The sequence below is a fragment of the Heterodontus francisci genome, chromosome 15 (genome assembly GCF_036365525.1).
Source record: "Heterodontus francisci isolate sHetFra1 chromosome 15, sHetFra1.hap1, whole genome shotgun sequence".
Lineage (NCBI taxonomy): Eukaryota > Metazoa > Chordata > Chondrichthyes > Heterodontiformes > Heterodontidae > Heterodontus > Heterodontus francisci.
In genome coordinates this window covers 62,664,253-62,679,013 of record NC_090385.1, presented here as the reverse complement: position 1 = coordinate 62,679,013, position 14,761 = coordinate 62,664,253, and the positions used below count along the sequence as shown (strand labels likewise).

The 14,761-nt window shown below is 46.0% G+C and overlaps 1 protein-coding gene across 1 annotated transcript in view; it reads right to left on the bottom strand.

Annotated features, from left to right (window-relative positions):
- The window catches only part of f8 (coagulation factor VIII, procoagulant component), a 103,521-nt gene that overhangs the window by 48,586 nt on the left and 40,174 nt on the right, over nt 1-14,761 (bottom strand). Inside the window, exons 12-13 of the mRNA XM_068047649.1 lie at nt 12,723-12,932; nt 9,169-10,378 (exon numbers count right to left, since the gene is read on the bottom strand). Of these exons, the coding sequence (XP_067903750.1) occupies nt 9,169-10,378; nt 12,723-12,932 (1,420 nt within the window). The remainder of the gene's footprint in view (nt 1-9,168; nt 10,379-12,722; nt 12,933-14,761) is intronic.

The following is a 14,761-nucleotide window of genomic DNA, read 5'->3' as shown; positions in this document are numbered from 1 at the left end:
AGTATTTGGTCTCTGCCATACAAAACTGAGTTGGGCAGTTTGTGAGATAATGGGATGTTTGTCAATCATTCACTAGGATACACAGCACAATAGCCTTGATTGTGTAAACGATTTAGGGTGTGCGATTTGGTTGCATAGTGAATTTGGAGGTCCTCCGGGTGGGGTACACAGTGCCTCTGGCTGCTTCTGGTGCGTGCACCCCATGCCTTATCAGCTGATTTGAAACAAGTCCCAAATGTGGACCACGCAGGTCCATTCAATGTATTCGCTTGTCATTTACCAAAGAACAAAGGTAATTAGGGATGGACAATAAATGCTGGCCTTGCCAATGATGCCCAGATCCCCTGAACAAATTTTACAAATAAACATGCTTACAACTGGAAGAGTCATAGAGTTATACATCACAGAAACAGGTGCTTCGGCCCATTGTGTCTGTGCCGGCTATCAAGCACCTATCTATTCTAGTCCCATTTTCCAGCACTTGCCCCGTAGCCTTGTATGCTATGGCGTTTCAAGTGCTCATCTAAATACTTCTTAAATGTTGTGAGGGCTCCTGCCTCTATCACCCCTTCAGGCAGTGTATTCCAGATTCCAACCACCCTCTGGGTGAAATTTTTTTTCCTCAAATCCCCTCTAAACCTCCTGCCCCTTACCTTAAATCTATGCCCCCTGGTTATTGCCACCTCCGCTAAGGGAAAAGGTTTCTTCCTATCTACCCTATCTAAGCCCCTCATAATTTTGTATAACTCTTTCACATCTCCCCTCAGCCTTCTCTGCTCTAAGGAAAACAACCCTAGCCTATCTAGTCTCTCTTCATAGCTGAAACGCTCCAGCCCAGGCAACATAGAACATAGAACATAGAACAGTACAGCACAGTACAGGCCCTTCGGCCCACGATGTGCCGAACCTTTAACCTACTCTAAGATCTAAGTAACTACCTACCCTTCATTCTACTATCATCCATGTACCTATCCAAGAGTCGCTTAAATGCCCCTAATGTATCTGCTTCTACTACCACCTCTGGCAGTGCATCCCACGCACCCACCACTCTCTGTGTAAAGAACCTACCTCTGACATCTCCCCGAAACCTTCCTCCAATCACCTTACAATTATGCCCCTTGGTGATAGCCCTTTCCGCCCTGGGAAAAAGTCTCTGGCTATCCACTCTATCTATGCCTCTCATCATCTTGTACCTGTCTATCAAGTCACCTCTCATCCTTCTTCGCTCCAATGAGAAAAGCCCTAGCTCCCTCAATCTTTCTTCGTAGGACATGCCCTCCAGTCCAGGAAGCATCCTGGTAAATCTCCTCTGCACCCTCTCTAAAGCTTTCACATCCTTCCTATAATGAGGCGACCAGAACTGAACACAATATTCCAAGTGTGATCGAACCAGGGCCTTATAGAGCTGCAGCATAACCTCGCGGCTCTTAAACTCAATCCCCCTGTTAATGAAAGCCAACACACCATACGCCTTCTTAACAACCCTATCAACTTGGGTGGCAACTTTGAGCGATCTATGGACATGGACCCCAAGATCCCTCTGTTCCTCCACACTACCAAGAATCCTGTCTTTAAGCCTGTATTCCGCATTCAAATTCGACCTTCCAAAATGAATCACTTCACACTTTTCCAGGTTGAACTCCATCTGCCACTTCTCAGCCCAGCTCTGCATCCTGTCAATGTCCCATTGCAACCTACAACAGCCTTCCACACTATCCACAACTCCAGCAACCTTCGTGTCATCGGCAAACTTGCTAACCCAGCAACGTCCTGGTGAATCTCCTCTGCACCCTCTCCAGTGTAATCACATTCTTCCTCTCACCTGAGTCGCCCATAGCGGAGCTCATCTGCAATTTCACCATCTGGGAAGCTGGAGCATTAACTATTCTATCCCCTGGCCTGGCTGCAGCCCACTTGTGCCTGGTGACTCACCATGTGCACTGTCCAACTCTAAGGTATGTGCACTGCCAGTATCTGAGCTGGTGGCTGTGAGAGTGTGATCACATGGCAGTGCTTCATTATCAGTGCTGTGCTATTGATCTTTCCTCTTCCTTGGCTGGGATGGTGGCAGTACTTGGGTGGCTGAAAGCAGGAAATCAGAAAGGAAAGGTTGGGGTGAGGGAAGGGGGTGGGGTGGGAAGCAAGAGGTCCATGGCTGCACTATCAGCAGCTTGCACAATATTCCAGGTAGCAGGATGAGGGTGAGCTGGGATTTAAGAAGGGGCATAAGGCAGGAGCATACCATCAACCTCAATGCTCTCAGTGGCGCCGGATGCCACAGGTTCTGTTGCAGCTGGTCCCATGATGTAGGGAACCATTTCCTCTGTAGAGGAAATGCTCAGGAGATACAGACGTCCTTGTCCCCTGCTGGCTCTGGTCTGCTCCCTTCTATTATGTACCACCTTGTCTTGCAAGAGAGAGGGCAGACTATCAGTGATTGTGTTGCACTGTGTTTGGATGGTCCTTGATGCCATTGGCATTGATTTTCCTGAAGCAGTGCTTCTGCTGCCACTGCCGCTGCTGTTTTTTGGACTGGGTTTATGGAGATAGTAGCTCGGATTAGGCGATGTTTGGCCCAGCCATCATTGGCTCCTATCATGGCACGGGCGATGGGAATATCCTTGCGGTCCTGCGCTTGGCCGATGATATAGTCAAGAAAATGCTAGGAGCGAGGGTGCTGCCATGGTCTTGTATTTGTCTCTCTGACGAAATAAGGTGTTTGTTATGATCAGCCCATGTTCAAGGCATTTCGTCAGAAGAAGGACTCCATTGGTGTTAGCCCTTCCAACATCTTCCTTGCCAATCACACCTTCCCAAAGGTTTGTGTCCCTCCCAACTCTGACATTGAAGTCTCCGAGGAGGATCAGCTTGTCTTCCTTGGAAACACCGGACAGCACGTGATCAAGGCAGGAGTAGAATTCCTCTTTGGCCTCATCTGTTGCTTCTAGGGTTGGCGCGTACATGCTGATGACTGTGGTGTGTTGTTTCTGGATTAGGGTGAGCCAGAGGGTCATGAGACGATAACTTAATCCTCAAGGGGGCTCAATGACGTGGTTGGCTAGTTCAATTTTTATGGCGAAGCCAACCTTGTGGAGGTTACTGTGATCTTCTTCTGGTTTACCTTTCCAGAAGAAGGTGTATCCACCACCTTGTTTCTTGAGCTGGCCTTCCCCTGCCTACTGTGTCTCACTCAGCGATATCAATCTTGTAGCGGAGGAGTTCTCGGGCTCTGATAGCAGTGCAACGTTCAGGTCTGTTGCTGCTGGGGTTGTCCATAAGAGTCCTGATATTCCAGGTCCCGAGGTTCATGTTGAGGGGGTGGAAGATGCCTGTGCGTGGGTTCTTTTAACGTGGCGTGGCCATTTCACACCGACTACCACACGGTCTGAGCGAAGCAAGGTCTTTGTCCAATGGCAGGGATGGCCAAGACAATTAGAGACCAGGCTCTGCTATGTGGATGGGAACTGATACACACACATGGCCAGCATATCCAGCTGGCGTGCCTGGATGCAGGCCGTGTGAATCTGCGCCAGGGTGTTCTTGAAGGGGTAGATGAAAGCCTGCTCCAAGGCCTCAAATTCAGTGGCAGGACAGGCGCTCCAATATCAGTGTCCTCTCTCAGGCCACATCCCCCGTATTGAGACACTGGTCATGGCTAGTCAGTTACATTGGGTAGGCCACATCGTCCGCATGCCTGACACATGACTCCCAAAACAAGCTTTCTACTCCGAGCTCTGTCACGGCAAGAGGCTACCAGGAGGGCAGAGGAAACGCTACAATGATGTCCTTAAAGCCTCCCTGAAACAATGTGGGTACTGCCTGTGTGGAGTTTGCAAGTTCTCCCTGTGTCTGCGTGGGTTTTCGCCGGGTGCTCCGGTTTCTTCCCACCACCAAAAGACTTGCAGGTTGATAGGTAAATTGGCCATTATAAATTGCCCCTTGTTTAGGTAGGTGGTAGGAGAATATAGGGACAGGTGGGGATGTGATAGGAATATGGGATTAGTGTAGGATTAGTATAAATGGGTGGTTGATGGTCGGCACAGACTCGATGGGCCAAAGGGCGTGTTTCAGTGCTGTATCTCTAAATTAAAAAAAAAATCTCCACCAATTTGTGGGAATCTCTTGCCCGAGACTGCCCAAAATGGAGAAAAAGCATTTGCGAAGGTGCCAGTCAGTTCAAACACCATCGACATGCCCAGGCAGCGACCAAGTGCAAATCGTGGAAGGAGTGTTCGGAAATTCGAGCATCCCATTCACTCGCCTCACCAAACACCACCTGCCCCACCTGTGGTAGAGTGTGCGGATCCAGAATTGGACTATTCAGTCATCTAAGGACCCACAACCCTGGAGTGGAAGAACATCATCCTTGTTCCTGAGGGACTGCCTAAGAAGAAGAAGGAAATTTGGTTGGTGTGCCTGCCACAGATGAATAGCTGGAGGTATGCAGAAGCAGTGGGACCTAGGTGTGAGACTGGCAGCATTGGAAAGCACGTGAGGGTAAGATGGAGTATCTGAATGTTTGGTGTGTGCCCTGAGTGCCAGGGCCTCTAGTTGAGTAAGTGAGTGTAAATCCTTAAGGACTAAAAATTGGTTTTGGCCTTTATCGGATGTAAGGGTGGGGGGCGGGGGCGGGGTTCTCGATCTGCCCGTGCCCATTGTCTCTGAGGCAGGCAGCATGCAAATTTGGTGCTGGCTGCCTCATTTACGTGATTGCAGCTTTGACCTGAATGGGACCGTACTGCTGATCTTTATAAAGACAGTCGGGCCTCTTAAAGGGGAGCTCTTCTCATTGAAGGGAGCTGCTGTACTGACTGTGGCTGCAAGTAGCAGCTACACAAATGGAGCACCAGGGAAGAGGGAGGGCCCTTAGGTTGATGGATGCAGCGCTGGAGGCCTTCATGGTGGAGGTTGACAGTAGAAGAGAGGCCATGCATTGAGCAGCATGAGAGGCTGATGGGGTGGTGGGTTGGAGATGTCATGTGAAGACACATTTACTGATTTTGACCACCCACATGAGAAAATTAAACTTCTTGTAGCTGCCTGGTCCTCAGGGCTACACTCCAGGTATTGACCTCCCTGGCCACCTGTTTCCATGCCTTTCAGAGGGTGTTTCTTGAGGGCCTCCTGCCCTCTCCTGTGGAAACATGGCCTCTCTTCTCCTGTCGCCTTCCACCATGAAGGCCTCCAGCACTGCATCTTCAACCCTGTTCCCTGGTGCTCCATTTGTGAGAAGGGTCTCTACCAAGTATTTGTTCACTTTATCAAAATAACCCTTAGCTGCTACAATGAAAGCAGACTACTATATTCCTTTAGAATATCTGTTTCAAAGTTTGTTGCAACAAGTTTTTAACTTGTTCATGGGATGCAGGTGTGGCTGGCATTTATTGCCCATCCCTAATTGCCCTTCAGAAGGTGGTGGTGAGCTGCCTTCTTGAATCATTGCAGTCAATGTGGTGTAGGTACATCCACAGTGCTGTGAGGGAGGAAGTTCCAAGATTTTGACCCATCGACAGTGAAGGAACAGCGATATCATTTCAAGCCAGGATGGTGTGTGACTTGGAAGGGAACTTGAAGGTGGTGCTGTCCCTTTGCACCTGCTGCCCTTGTTCTTCTAGGTGGTGGAAGTTGCAGGTTTGGAAGGTCCAATCAAAGGAGCCTTGGCAAGTTGCTGCAATGCATCTTGTAAATGGTATACACTGTTGCCCTGGTGTGAAGGTGGTGGAAGGAGTGAATGTTTAGGGTAGTGAAGGGGATGCCAATCAAGTGGGTTGCTTTGTCCTGAATGGTATGGAGCCTCTTGAGTATTGTTGGAGCTTAATTCATACCAAGCCAGTGGAGAGCATTCCATCACACTCCTGACTTGTGCCTTGGAGATGTTGGAAAGGTTTTGTGGAGTCAGGAGTTGAGTTACTCACTGCAGAATTCTCAACCTCTGACCTGTTCTTGTAGCCACAGTATTTATGTGGCTTGCCCAGTTAAGTTTCTGGTCAATGGAAACACCCAGGGTGTTGATGGTGGGGGTCTCAGTGATGGTAATACTGTTGAATGTCAAGGGAGATATTGGATTCTCTCTTGTTGGAGATAGTCATTGTCTGGCACTTGTGTGGCGCAAATGTTACTTGTCACTTATCAGCTCAAGCCTGAATTTTGTCGGGTTCTTGCTACATGTAGGCATGGACTGTTTCATTGTCTGAGGAGTTATGAATGGGATTGAACACTGTGCAATTATCAGCAAGCATCCCCACTTCTGACCATATGATGGAGGGAAGGTAATTGATGAAGCAGCTGAAGATGTTGGGCCTAGGACACTGTCCTGAGGAACTCATGCAGCAATGTCCTGGGGCTGAGATGATTTGCCTCCAACAACCACAATTATTTACCTTTGTGCTAGCTATGACTCCAACCAGTGGAGAGTTTACCCCCTAATTCCCATTGACTTCAATTTTAGTAGGGCTACTTGAAACCACATTCAGTCAAATGCTGCCTTGACATCAAGGGCAGTCACGCTCACCTCATCTCTGGAATTCATCTCTTTTGTCCATGTTTGGACTAAGGCTGTAATGAAGGCTGGAGCTGAGTAGTCCTGGCAGAACCCAAACTGAGCATCAGTGAGTTGGTTGTTGCTAAGTAAGTGCTGCTTGATAGCACTGTCAATAACACTTTCCATCACTTTGCTGATGATTGAGAGTAGACTGATGGGGCAGTATTTGGTCGGATTGGATTTGCCCTGCTTTTTGTGGATAGGACATACCTGGGCAAATTTTAACATTGTTGGGTAGATGCCAATGTTGCAGTTGTACTAGAACAGCTTGGCTAGGGGCGCGGCTAGTCCTGGAGCACAAGTCTTCAGTACTGCAGCTGGGATCATATCGGGGCCCGTAGCCTTTGCTGTGTCCACGTAGTGAATCAGAATGCCTGAATACTGGCATCTGTGATGTTGGGGACCTCAGGAGAAGGCTGAGGTGGATAATCCATTCAGCACTGCTGGATGAAGATGCTTGCAAATGCTTTAGCCTTGTCTTTTGCACTGATGCCATCATGCAAGATGGGAATGTTCATGGAGCCTCCTCCTCCCATTCGTTGTTTAATTGTCCACCACCACTCATGACGGGATCTGGTAGGAGTGCAGAGCTTTAATCTGATCCGTTGGTTGTGGGATTGCTTAACTCTGTCTATTGTATGTTGCTTCCATTGTTTAGCACACAGATGCTGCGTTGTAACTTAATATCTCATTTTTAGGCATTGGACAAGTAGTGGGCTTGAATAAGAATACTACAAGTGCAATCTATGGTGTTATGAAAATGCTTCCAGTTTTTGTTAATTTTTTTGAGAACTTGGGTTTGAAAACTGAAAAGGATTCCATAGATGCTGGACTTTGTGTTTTTTTTTTAAAAGAGGTAATCGGCGGGTATTTTGGACTTGGTTTGTAAACAACCCTTACTGGACGTCACCTGCCTTCAGATATCTACCCAGCAGGGGCTTTTTGACCTGGGGAGGATATTTACAGAGAAGTGACAAGTCAAGATTTATAGGGGTCAGGAGGCTTGATTCTTGAGATATTGTTTTTAGTTTCATTTTGTGCAGTGAGTTGGGGGTATGCACAGTGTTTTGAAAGGAGTTTAAAAATCAACCTGCCAAGGAGAAAACCCCAGTTCAGCCTTTTCCCTCTCTTTGAAAAGCCTGCCAGCTTTTCCATCTTTTTGAGAAGCTTTCAGAAGCAAGTGTAAGAAATAGAGAAATTGATGCTGCATACCTCCTGAAAGGCTTGCCAGAAACCCCTGTTGCTGCATTTCTTCTGGACTGCCTGCCAAACTGATTTTGAATGTCACCTAAAAAGAACTGTTCTAAAAAGATCCTAGGTACAGCCATCTATGCATACTTGGGATGCCAGAATAAATGGACAACTGACATCTTTTCACATCTCTTTTTTTCTTCAAGAATTAGCAAGTAATTGTCCGAAGTATTTTTTTCATCTTTTATTTTGTAACAGAGGCCGGAATTTTACAGTAGGCGGACGGGAGCCGGCCACCGACTGAAAAGTCGCCCGGGGATCTGACCCATATTTTGCGGGTCCCCAGGCCTCAACTGGTGTGAGGTCGGACTTCCACCAGCTTAAGGTAGGAAGTCCCGCTTAATAGAGCTGCCGGCCAATCAGTGGGCCAGCAACTCTTAGTCCCAACAGCGTCACTGGAAGCGGTGGCCACTGCTGGGATTGCAGCCCAGCATGAAGAGAAGATCCCTGGGAGCCAGGAAGACAGGTAGGTTTTGGTTGCCTCACCAGGGGTAATCAGTCAGGCCCTGGCGAGGCAAAGGTGGTCGATTGGGGGGAAAGGCGCCGTGTTATGTCTTGGGGGTGGTTGGAGTAGTGGGGGAGGCCACCCTGGAATATTCTGAAGCCGCCTGGTCTTGCCAGGCTGTTTCTACGGTCCTCGGCCGCCTGACCAGCCACATGTAAAATCAGCATGAAGGCGGGTGAAGGCCCTTAAGTGGCCACTTAAGGGCCTTGATTGGCCTGGGGTGGGCGGGCCATTTTTTGCCCTCGCTGCCCTATGTAAAGTGGTGGCGGAGGCGGGAGCAGGCCGGGAAAGCCTCCCGGAGCCTCCTGCTCCATTTTACACCACCCATCCACCCCCTGTCACCATCCCGCTCGTCAGGGTGACATAAAATTCAGGCCAGAGCTCTAAAGAGAAAATCTCTTTATTTTTCGACTAACGTGTGTGTGTGTGTGTGTGTGTGTGTGTGTGTGTGTGTGTGTGTGTGTGTGTGTGTGTGTGTGTGTGTGTGTGTGTGTGTGTGTGTGTGTGTGTGTGTGTGTGTGTGTGTGTGTGTGTCTGTAAGGGGCTAAGGTAAAATGGAACTTTCATATTTCAATCTGTGTGTTAATGCTTTGCTTTGTTACTGGTTAAGTCTTGTTTTATAATAAAGTGATAATTTTGTTGTTTATTAAAGAAACCTGATTGGTGTATTTTATTCTGGGTTAAAAATACAGTCTATGATTGACTGTATTGGTAATTGGGTAAATACTTAAATATATTTTGTGACCTGTGTAGAAGTAGAACTAGAAAAAACAATGCACTCCTACTGCCTCGATCATAACAATGGGTAAATGTATAAAGTTACCTTCGTTAATATATCCATCTTTATGATGCAAAATTGATACTCACTTACCTGTGCTTGGAAGCTCCAGCTGTTTGACTGGCTTTGTAATCCCAGATCAGCTCTACAGCTGCAATGTAATAGTATTTAGACTGTGAACTGGAAGTTCGTAGGATGTGGCTTGGATTCTCCTCTGGGCACAACTCACTATTGGAGAAGGCTCTGAAGTTGTTATCATGCAGATCTCTATAGCTGGATTCATCACCAGCTCCACTGTTCATTTCTTCTTCATAGTTGTCATAATCAAGAGACTCTTCCCTGTCCTGTTGGGAATTGATTACAGGTTCTGCAGCTGAAGTCTTATGAAATGATGTCCGATTGGGTATTATACCTTCAGATTCCCTAAAGGTTGCAGCTGTATCATTCTCCAATAATTTCATTCCTTTTGTTTCATTGCTAATTATCTGTTCAAAATTTTTGTGAAACGGGGTCTTTGTGAAAGCCCCATCATCCAGCTTTTGGCTTTGATTCAATTTCAATTTGTCTGTTGCTACAATCTCTTCTTTTTTAAGAACCTGATTTGCATCGAGCAAGTCCAGTTTTCCATTTGTTCTCATAGAGGTCAGGTTAGATTCTGGATGATCAGGTAATAGTATCTCTCTCATTCTGTTTGTCTGAACAAAATCATCTGAGCTATAGTTTGTTTTAATTAACTCATCAATTTCCCCATTCTTACTGTCTTTATTAATTCTGCTGTCCTTGGTGAATGAAGAGTGCATTTTATCAGATCCTATTGTAATTTGATTCTCACTGGTTTCAGTTGTATCATAGAAATCCTTTCTAATAGTTTGATTCGGTTCATTGGGGTCTTCGGGCAAACGCTTATCATGATTTGGAAGGCGATTTTCTTTCTTTCCCTTTGTGTTATGCTCACCTAAGGTGTGATGTTGCCTTTGTAAACAATGTGACCAGATAGGGTCTTTCTCAGTCATATTTTCCCCATCATTGGTGATGTTCATTAGTTCCTCCAGTTCAATTGCTTCATATAGCTCTGTTAAATTTTCGTCATGCATCTTCAATCCTCGTGGTCTGAAAATAAGTTGCTTTATTTCATCTTGAAGTACGTTTCCATATGCCAAATCAAGTTCATCCTCTTTTGTATCAATTTCCATTAGAAAGTTTTCTATGTAATCCGGATCATTGTCGCAGTTATGAACTCTGAACTTTGCCCTCATGCCCTGAATTTGATAACGATAATTGAGGGGTTCCAGGAGCCACAAACCTGAAGGTTGAGAGATTGATAACACAGTGGGCAACCAAGTAAAATTATAAAACTAAAAAGAATCATTCTTTACTTAAAATTAACTGCAACCAAACATAACCACTTTCATTTCGTAATTCGTCAGTTTCAAAACTGATATAGCTGTGATGTCAGTCATAGAACCATAGAAGAGTATAACACAGAAGAAGACTGTTCGGCCTATCGAGTGATTTCCACTCTATTCAAGAGTACCCAATGCGTAGTTAGTATTTGGAATCCACAGCCTGATAGGGTGGTACGTACAGCTTCAATTGTTACCTTCAAAGGGGAATTGGATAAATATTTGAAGTTGTCATGAACGTGCTATGCTGAATGATGATTTTTAATTCATCAGTTGGAAACATAAAGGAAACTTTTAAAAAGAAAGCAGCTAAGATGACCATCACAATTTGCATTGAAATACCTCACATTCCAAGGTATCGAGGTGAAGACATATGTCTGAATAGCCCTCATGCAGAACAATGGCTTGAGCAGTTTGAATGAGCTACCTTATATCGCCTTCATTAGCAAGACATTCAAAGCCATCTTGAAACATTAACAGTAGTGGAGATGAGCCTCAAGGGGTAAACATTGAAACAATAAGACCTGAGAGAGATTGGAATTCTTAGACTTGAATCTCATTAAAGTGCAAAAGAGAAAACACAGGGACAATCATGTGGCAGTCTCTCTATCTGTATGAAAACATGGAGTTTCTTTGGATACATCAAGACAAGCTTTTGAGTTTTAACCAGTGCAGGACCCAAATGGTCTGTCTTTTAATCTCTCTCTTTCTCTTGCTCTCTCTCTCTCTATCCAAGCAATGCTGCAAGTTTGAATCCTGTCTGCAGGCTGCAAGCATCCAAGTCTATCATTGCTGCAGAAGAGACTCTGTGGAGAAAACCATCTACATCAGTGTCACCAAGAAAGTCCTGAACCATTGGCCGCCTCTACCAGCCAGAAACTTCAGGACCACAAGCTCATCTGGAAGACCACTGAATTACCAGACTCCACAGACTGTATATTCTTTTATTTGTTTTGGACACTAATCCAACAGTCTTTTCTTCATCACTCTGTAACCTATTTGTGTGTGTGTGATTCTCATGTGTATGTGTGTGTGTGTTAAAGTTGGAACATGGTTTATTATTTTTATTTAGATCGGGTTTTGGTTTTCATAAACAATAAACTAACCTCTTGTTTAAACTCAAGAAAACCTGTCTGATTGGCTGTTTTATGATCATAGTACCATGAAGGGTTAAACACTCACATCCACTGTTTAAAAGAAAATCCTGTTGTGCTCAAACAAGGAGAGGGATAAGAGGGGAGCTTTTTGACCCCTCCTCACCTGATCATAACAAAAGGGAAAAATTGCAGGGATATGGGGAAAGAGCGGGGGAGTGGAATTAACTGGAATGCTCTTTGAAAGTTGAATTTCATATTGATAGTCCAGTACAATTTAGGAAAATCATTTTGTGCTTCTAGCAACCATCAGGACCAAATTCAGCAGATGAATTGTTACAATTATGTCCTGCTGTTATAAAAATCCTTAATTCAACTAGCAATAGTGTTGATATAAAATTGTAAATTCTAAGAATACTTGCTGTTAACTGTTGTACAATAATAAAATGACTGCCAGCATTTTATTTTTGTACATGAAGTGGTGATGTAGAAAGGTCCACATGAGTACTTGTTTATAAACAAACTTGCTAATAAAAATGTGATTTATAGCTGGGTTACAGATTATGGCCCTGTTGTAACTCTAGTAGGAATCTGGGAGTACCCTTTGGAAAAGAGTATAGACCCGGTTGTGGCAGTCCTCCACCATTTGCTAGGGTTTGTAACATGCTTTGGGACAAAATCCCAAACCAACCCATAAGCATATACCTTTGGGGGTCAGGGAGTTGGGGAAAAAGCCAGGGCAGGGCTTTCCTCTGCAAGAAGTTCCCATTTACTTGGCATAGAAAGAATCCAGCATATCAGCTTCCAGACAGTCCCACTGGGTAAAGTGGTCTGGACCTTACCCGAAAGAAAGTGTGTGTGGAGGGTGGGGTGTTTAGTATTCTTGATTGGCTCCCTTAAGGGGTCATGACTGGGGTTCAATTTTCTGGCCACAAGGGACAGGTGAGTGCTGGAGATGCACCCACAGTGGTGGTTGTGTCTACTTGCAAATTAGGTATCATCTCACTGCCCCCACAAACTCTGGTGGAGTCCGCACTGGAGTGCACCAGTGAACATAATCCTAGTATAACTGCAAATTTCACATCTCAAGAATTTGTGGGGTCCATATGTCCCATTTCCGACAAAAAAAGTACAAAACTGCATTACTGACCAATGTTATCCATGTCCATGCGGATTGTTTCACTGGAAAATGGGAAGAGAGTTAACACATCTTCATACACCCCATCATACTTAAATGTTTGTCCATGGAAGTAGATTGAAAGAAAGTTGTCTTGAGCACCAACTATTACATGCCAATAAATCACTTCATTCATGCAGAACTTCAAGTTGGGGACATTTTCATATACAAATCCATTAATACCTGAAAAACAAGCACATATACAAATCAGTACCTGAAGGATAATAGGTACATACATATTAATAGTGCAGAAAAGCACACACACATAAAAACAGCTAGGGCAGAATTTCAATTCCAGGGTCGGGACCCCGACGTTGCGACCCCTGACCTCGAACCGTGTCGGCAATGCACATGCGTTGCTATTTTAATTGAAAATCAACTTAATTGGCCCAGAGTCGCGTTCGCTGTCCAATTAGAGGTGGCGGGCACGGGAAGGAAGTGGGACACAGGAAGCTGTGGGCCTGATTTAAAGGCCGAGCAGCAGCCATTGCTGTGGTTGCCATTCATCTCAATGATGGAAGGAGAAGCTGAGCAGAGGGCAGTGGGTAGGGAGGGCTCCCATGCCAGGGCAGCCCACCATTTTTCTGATGCCACATTTGAAGGGGTCACACCATGGAGAGATATCCTTTTCCTGGCCAGTGGCACGAGAAAGCCTGCAAGGCAGAACATGAAGGTATGGTTGAAAGTGGCTCATGAGGTCAGTAGCAGAGGAATGGTGAGGAGGAACTGGATTGAGTGTAGGAAATGTTTCAATAATCTGCTTAGGTTTAGCAAGGTGAGTCCAAAAATAGACCCAGATGGCATGGCTCCTGGTCAGCAGTCAGCGGAATGCAAAAGTGAGGGGCATCCTGAGGCACACAGAGTACTCCGGACTATAGGAGAGATCTGTGCACAGCAGCACTTATGATGACCCATAAGCATAGTTCATAACATGAGCACTACTGGACAGTAGGTTACAGTGAAGACTGCAACATCATACGCAAATGAAAAGCTGCAGGTGGTGCGGGAGGGAGGCATTGTCCTAATGGCATCTTCCTTCACCTCACAGGCCAAACGGGAGAACAATGCCAGGGAGAGTGAGAGGGCATGCTTGGACGGTAGGTTTCCCCAGCCCTCATTACTGATTCATTCGAGGAGCTGGCCCTTAATCTGGCCAGAGTGGTAAGTCATCGAGACATTTAAGACAGAGAAATGGGAATCCAACTCGGACAGGGTGAAAAGATCTCAATATCTCCAGGTTCAGGGTGCATGGCAATCCTCCCCATGCAATGATCTGTTATTGCAGATGCTGTCATCTCATTATTTCAAGCAACAGAAGCATCTGTTGATTATGCCAATTTTTCATGACCACCTTCTGTTACAGCTCCCACGAGGTCAGCTGCAGAGGTGGAGGAGTTAAGACACCGCCGACATGTTCTGGGGAAGTCGGAGACGGAAGACACATCGGAGGCTGTGCCATCATATCATTCTTGTGCACCATCCACCAGCGCAGACACTTGTACCTCAGTGAGTCCTCACGTGGTATTAGAGATGGTGGCCACAGGGTGAAGTGCACATCACTTCAGAGCAGGAGGAGATGGGAGACGCAGAGTCGACTGTGGGCAGTCTCTCTCGGAGGATGGAGGACAGGTGCAGCCCTACTCAGCAGGGCTGAGATGCAGAGCCTCAGGAGTCACGAAACAGGCGGCTCTACCTGGAGAATCAGTGTGAGATGTGTGCCCACATGTCGGAGTTACTTGAGGCACTGTGGAGTCATGAGAATGGAGGAATCCATTCCTCTCATGTACTCCACAATGACTCAGTGCTTTGAGCACATGAGCTCCTCCATTGAGAGAGTGGCCAACCTCATGGAGAGCCATATGCGACATCACTCAGTGTGGATGCAGGAACAGCTCACTGACATGCACAGAATGCATCCCACAGTTATTAGCATTGATCAGTCAGTGGCATAAGTGGCGCAAAGACGCAAGGAGTTGATGCCAGCTGTGCACCAGCTGGTAATTCCCTCTTGC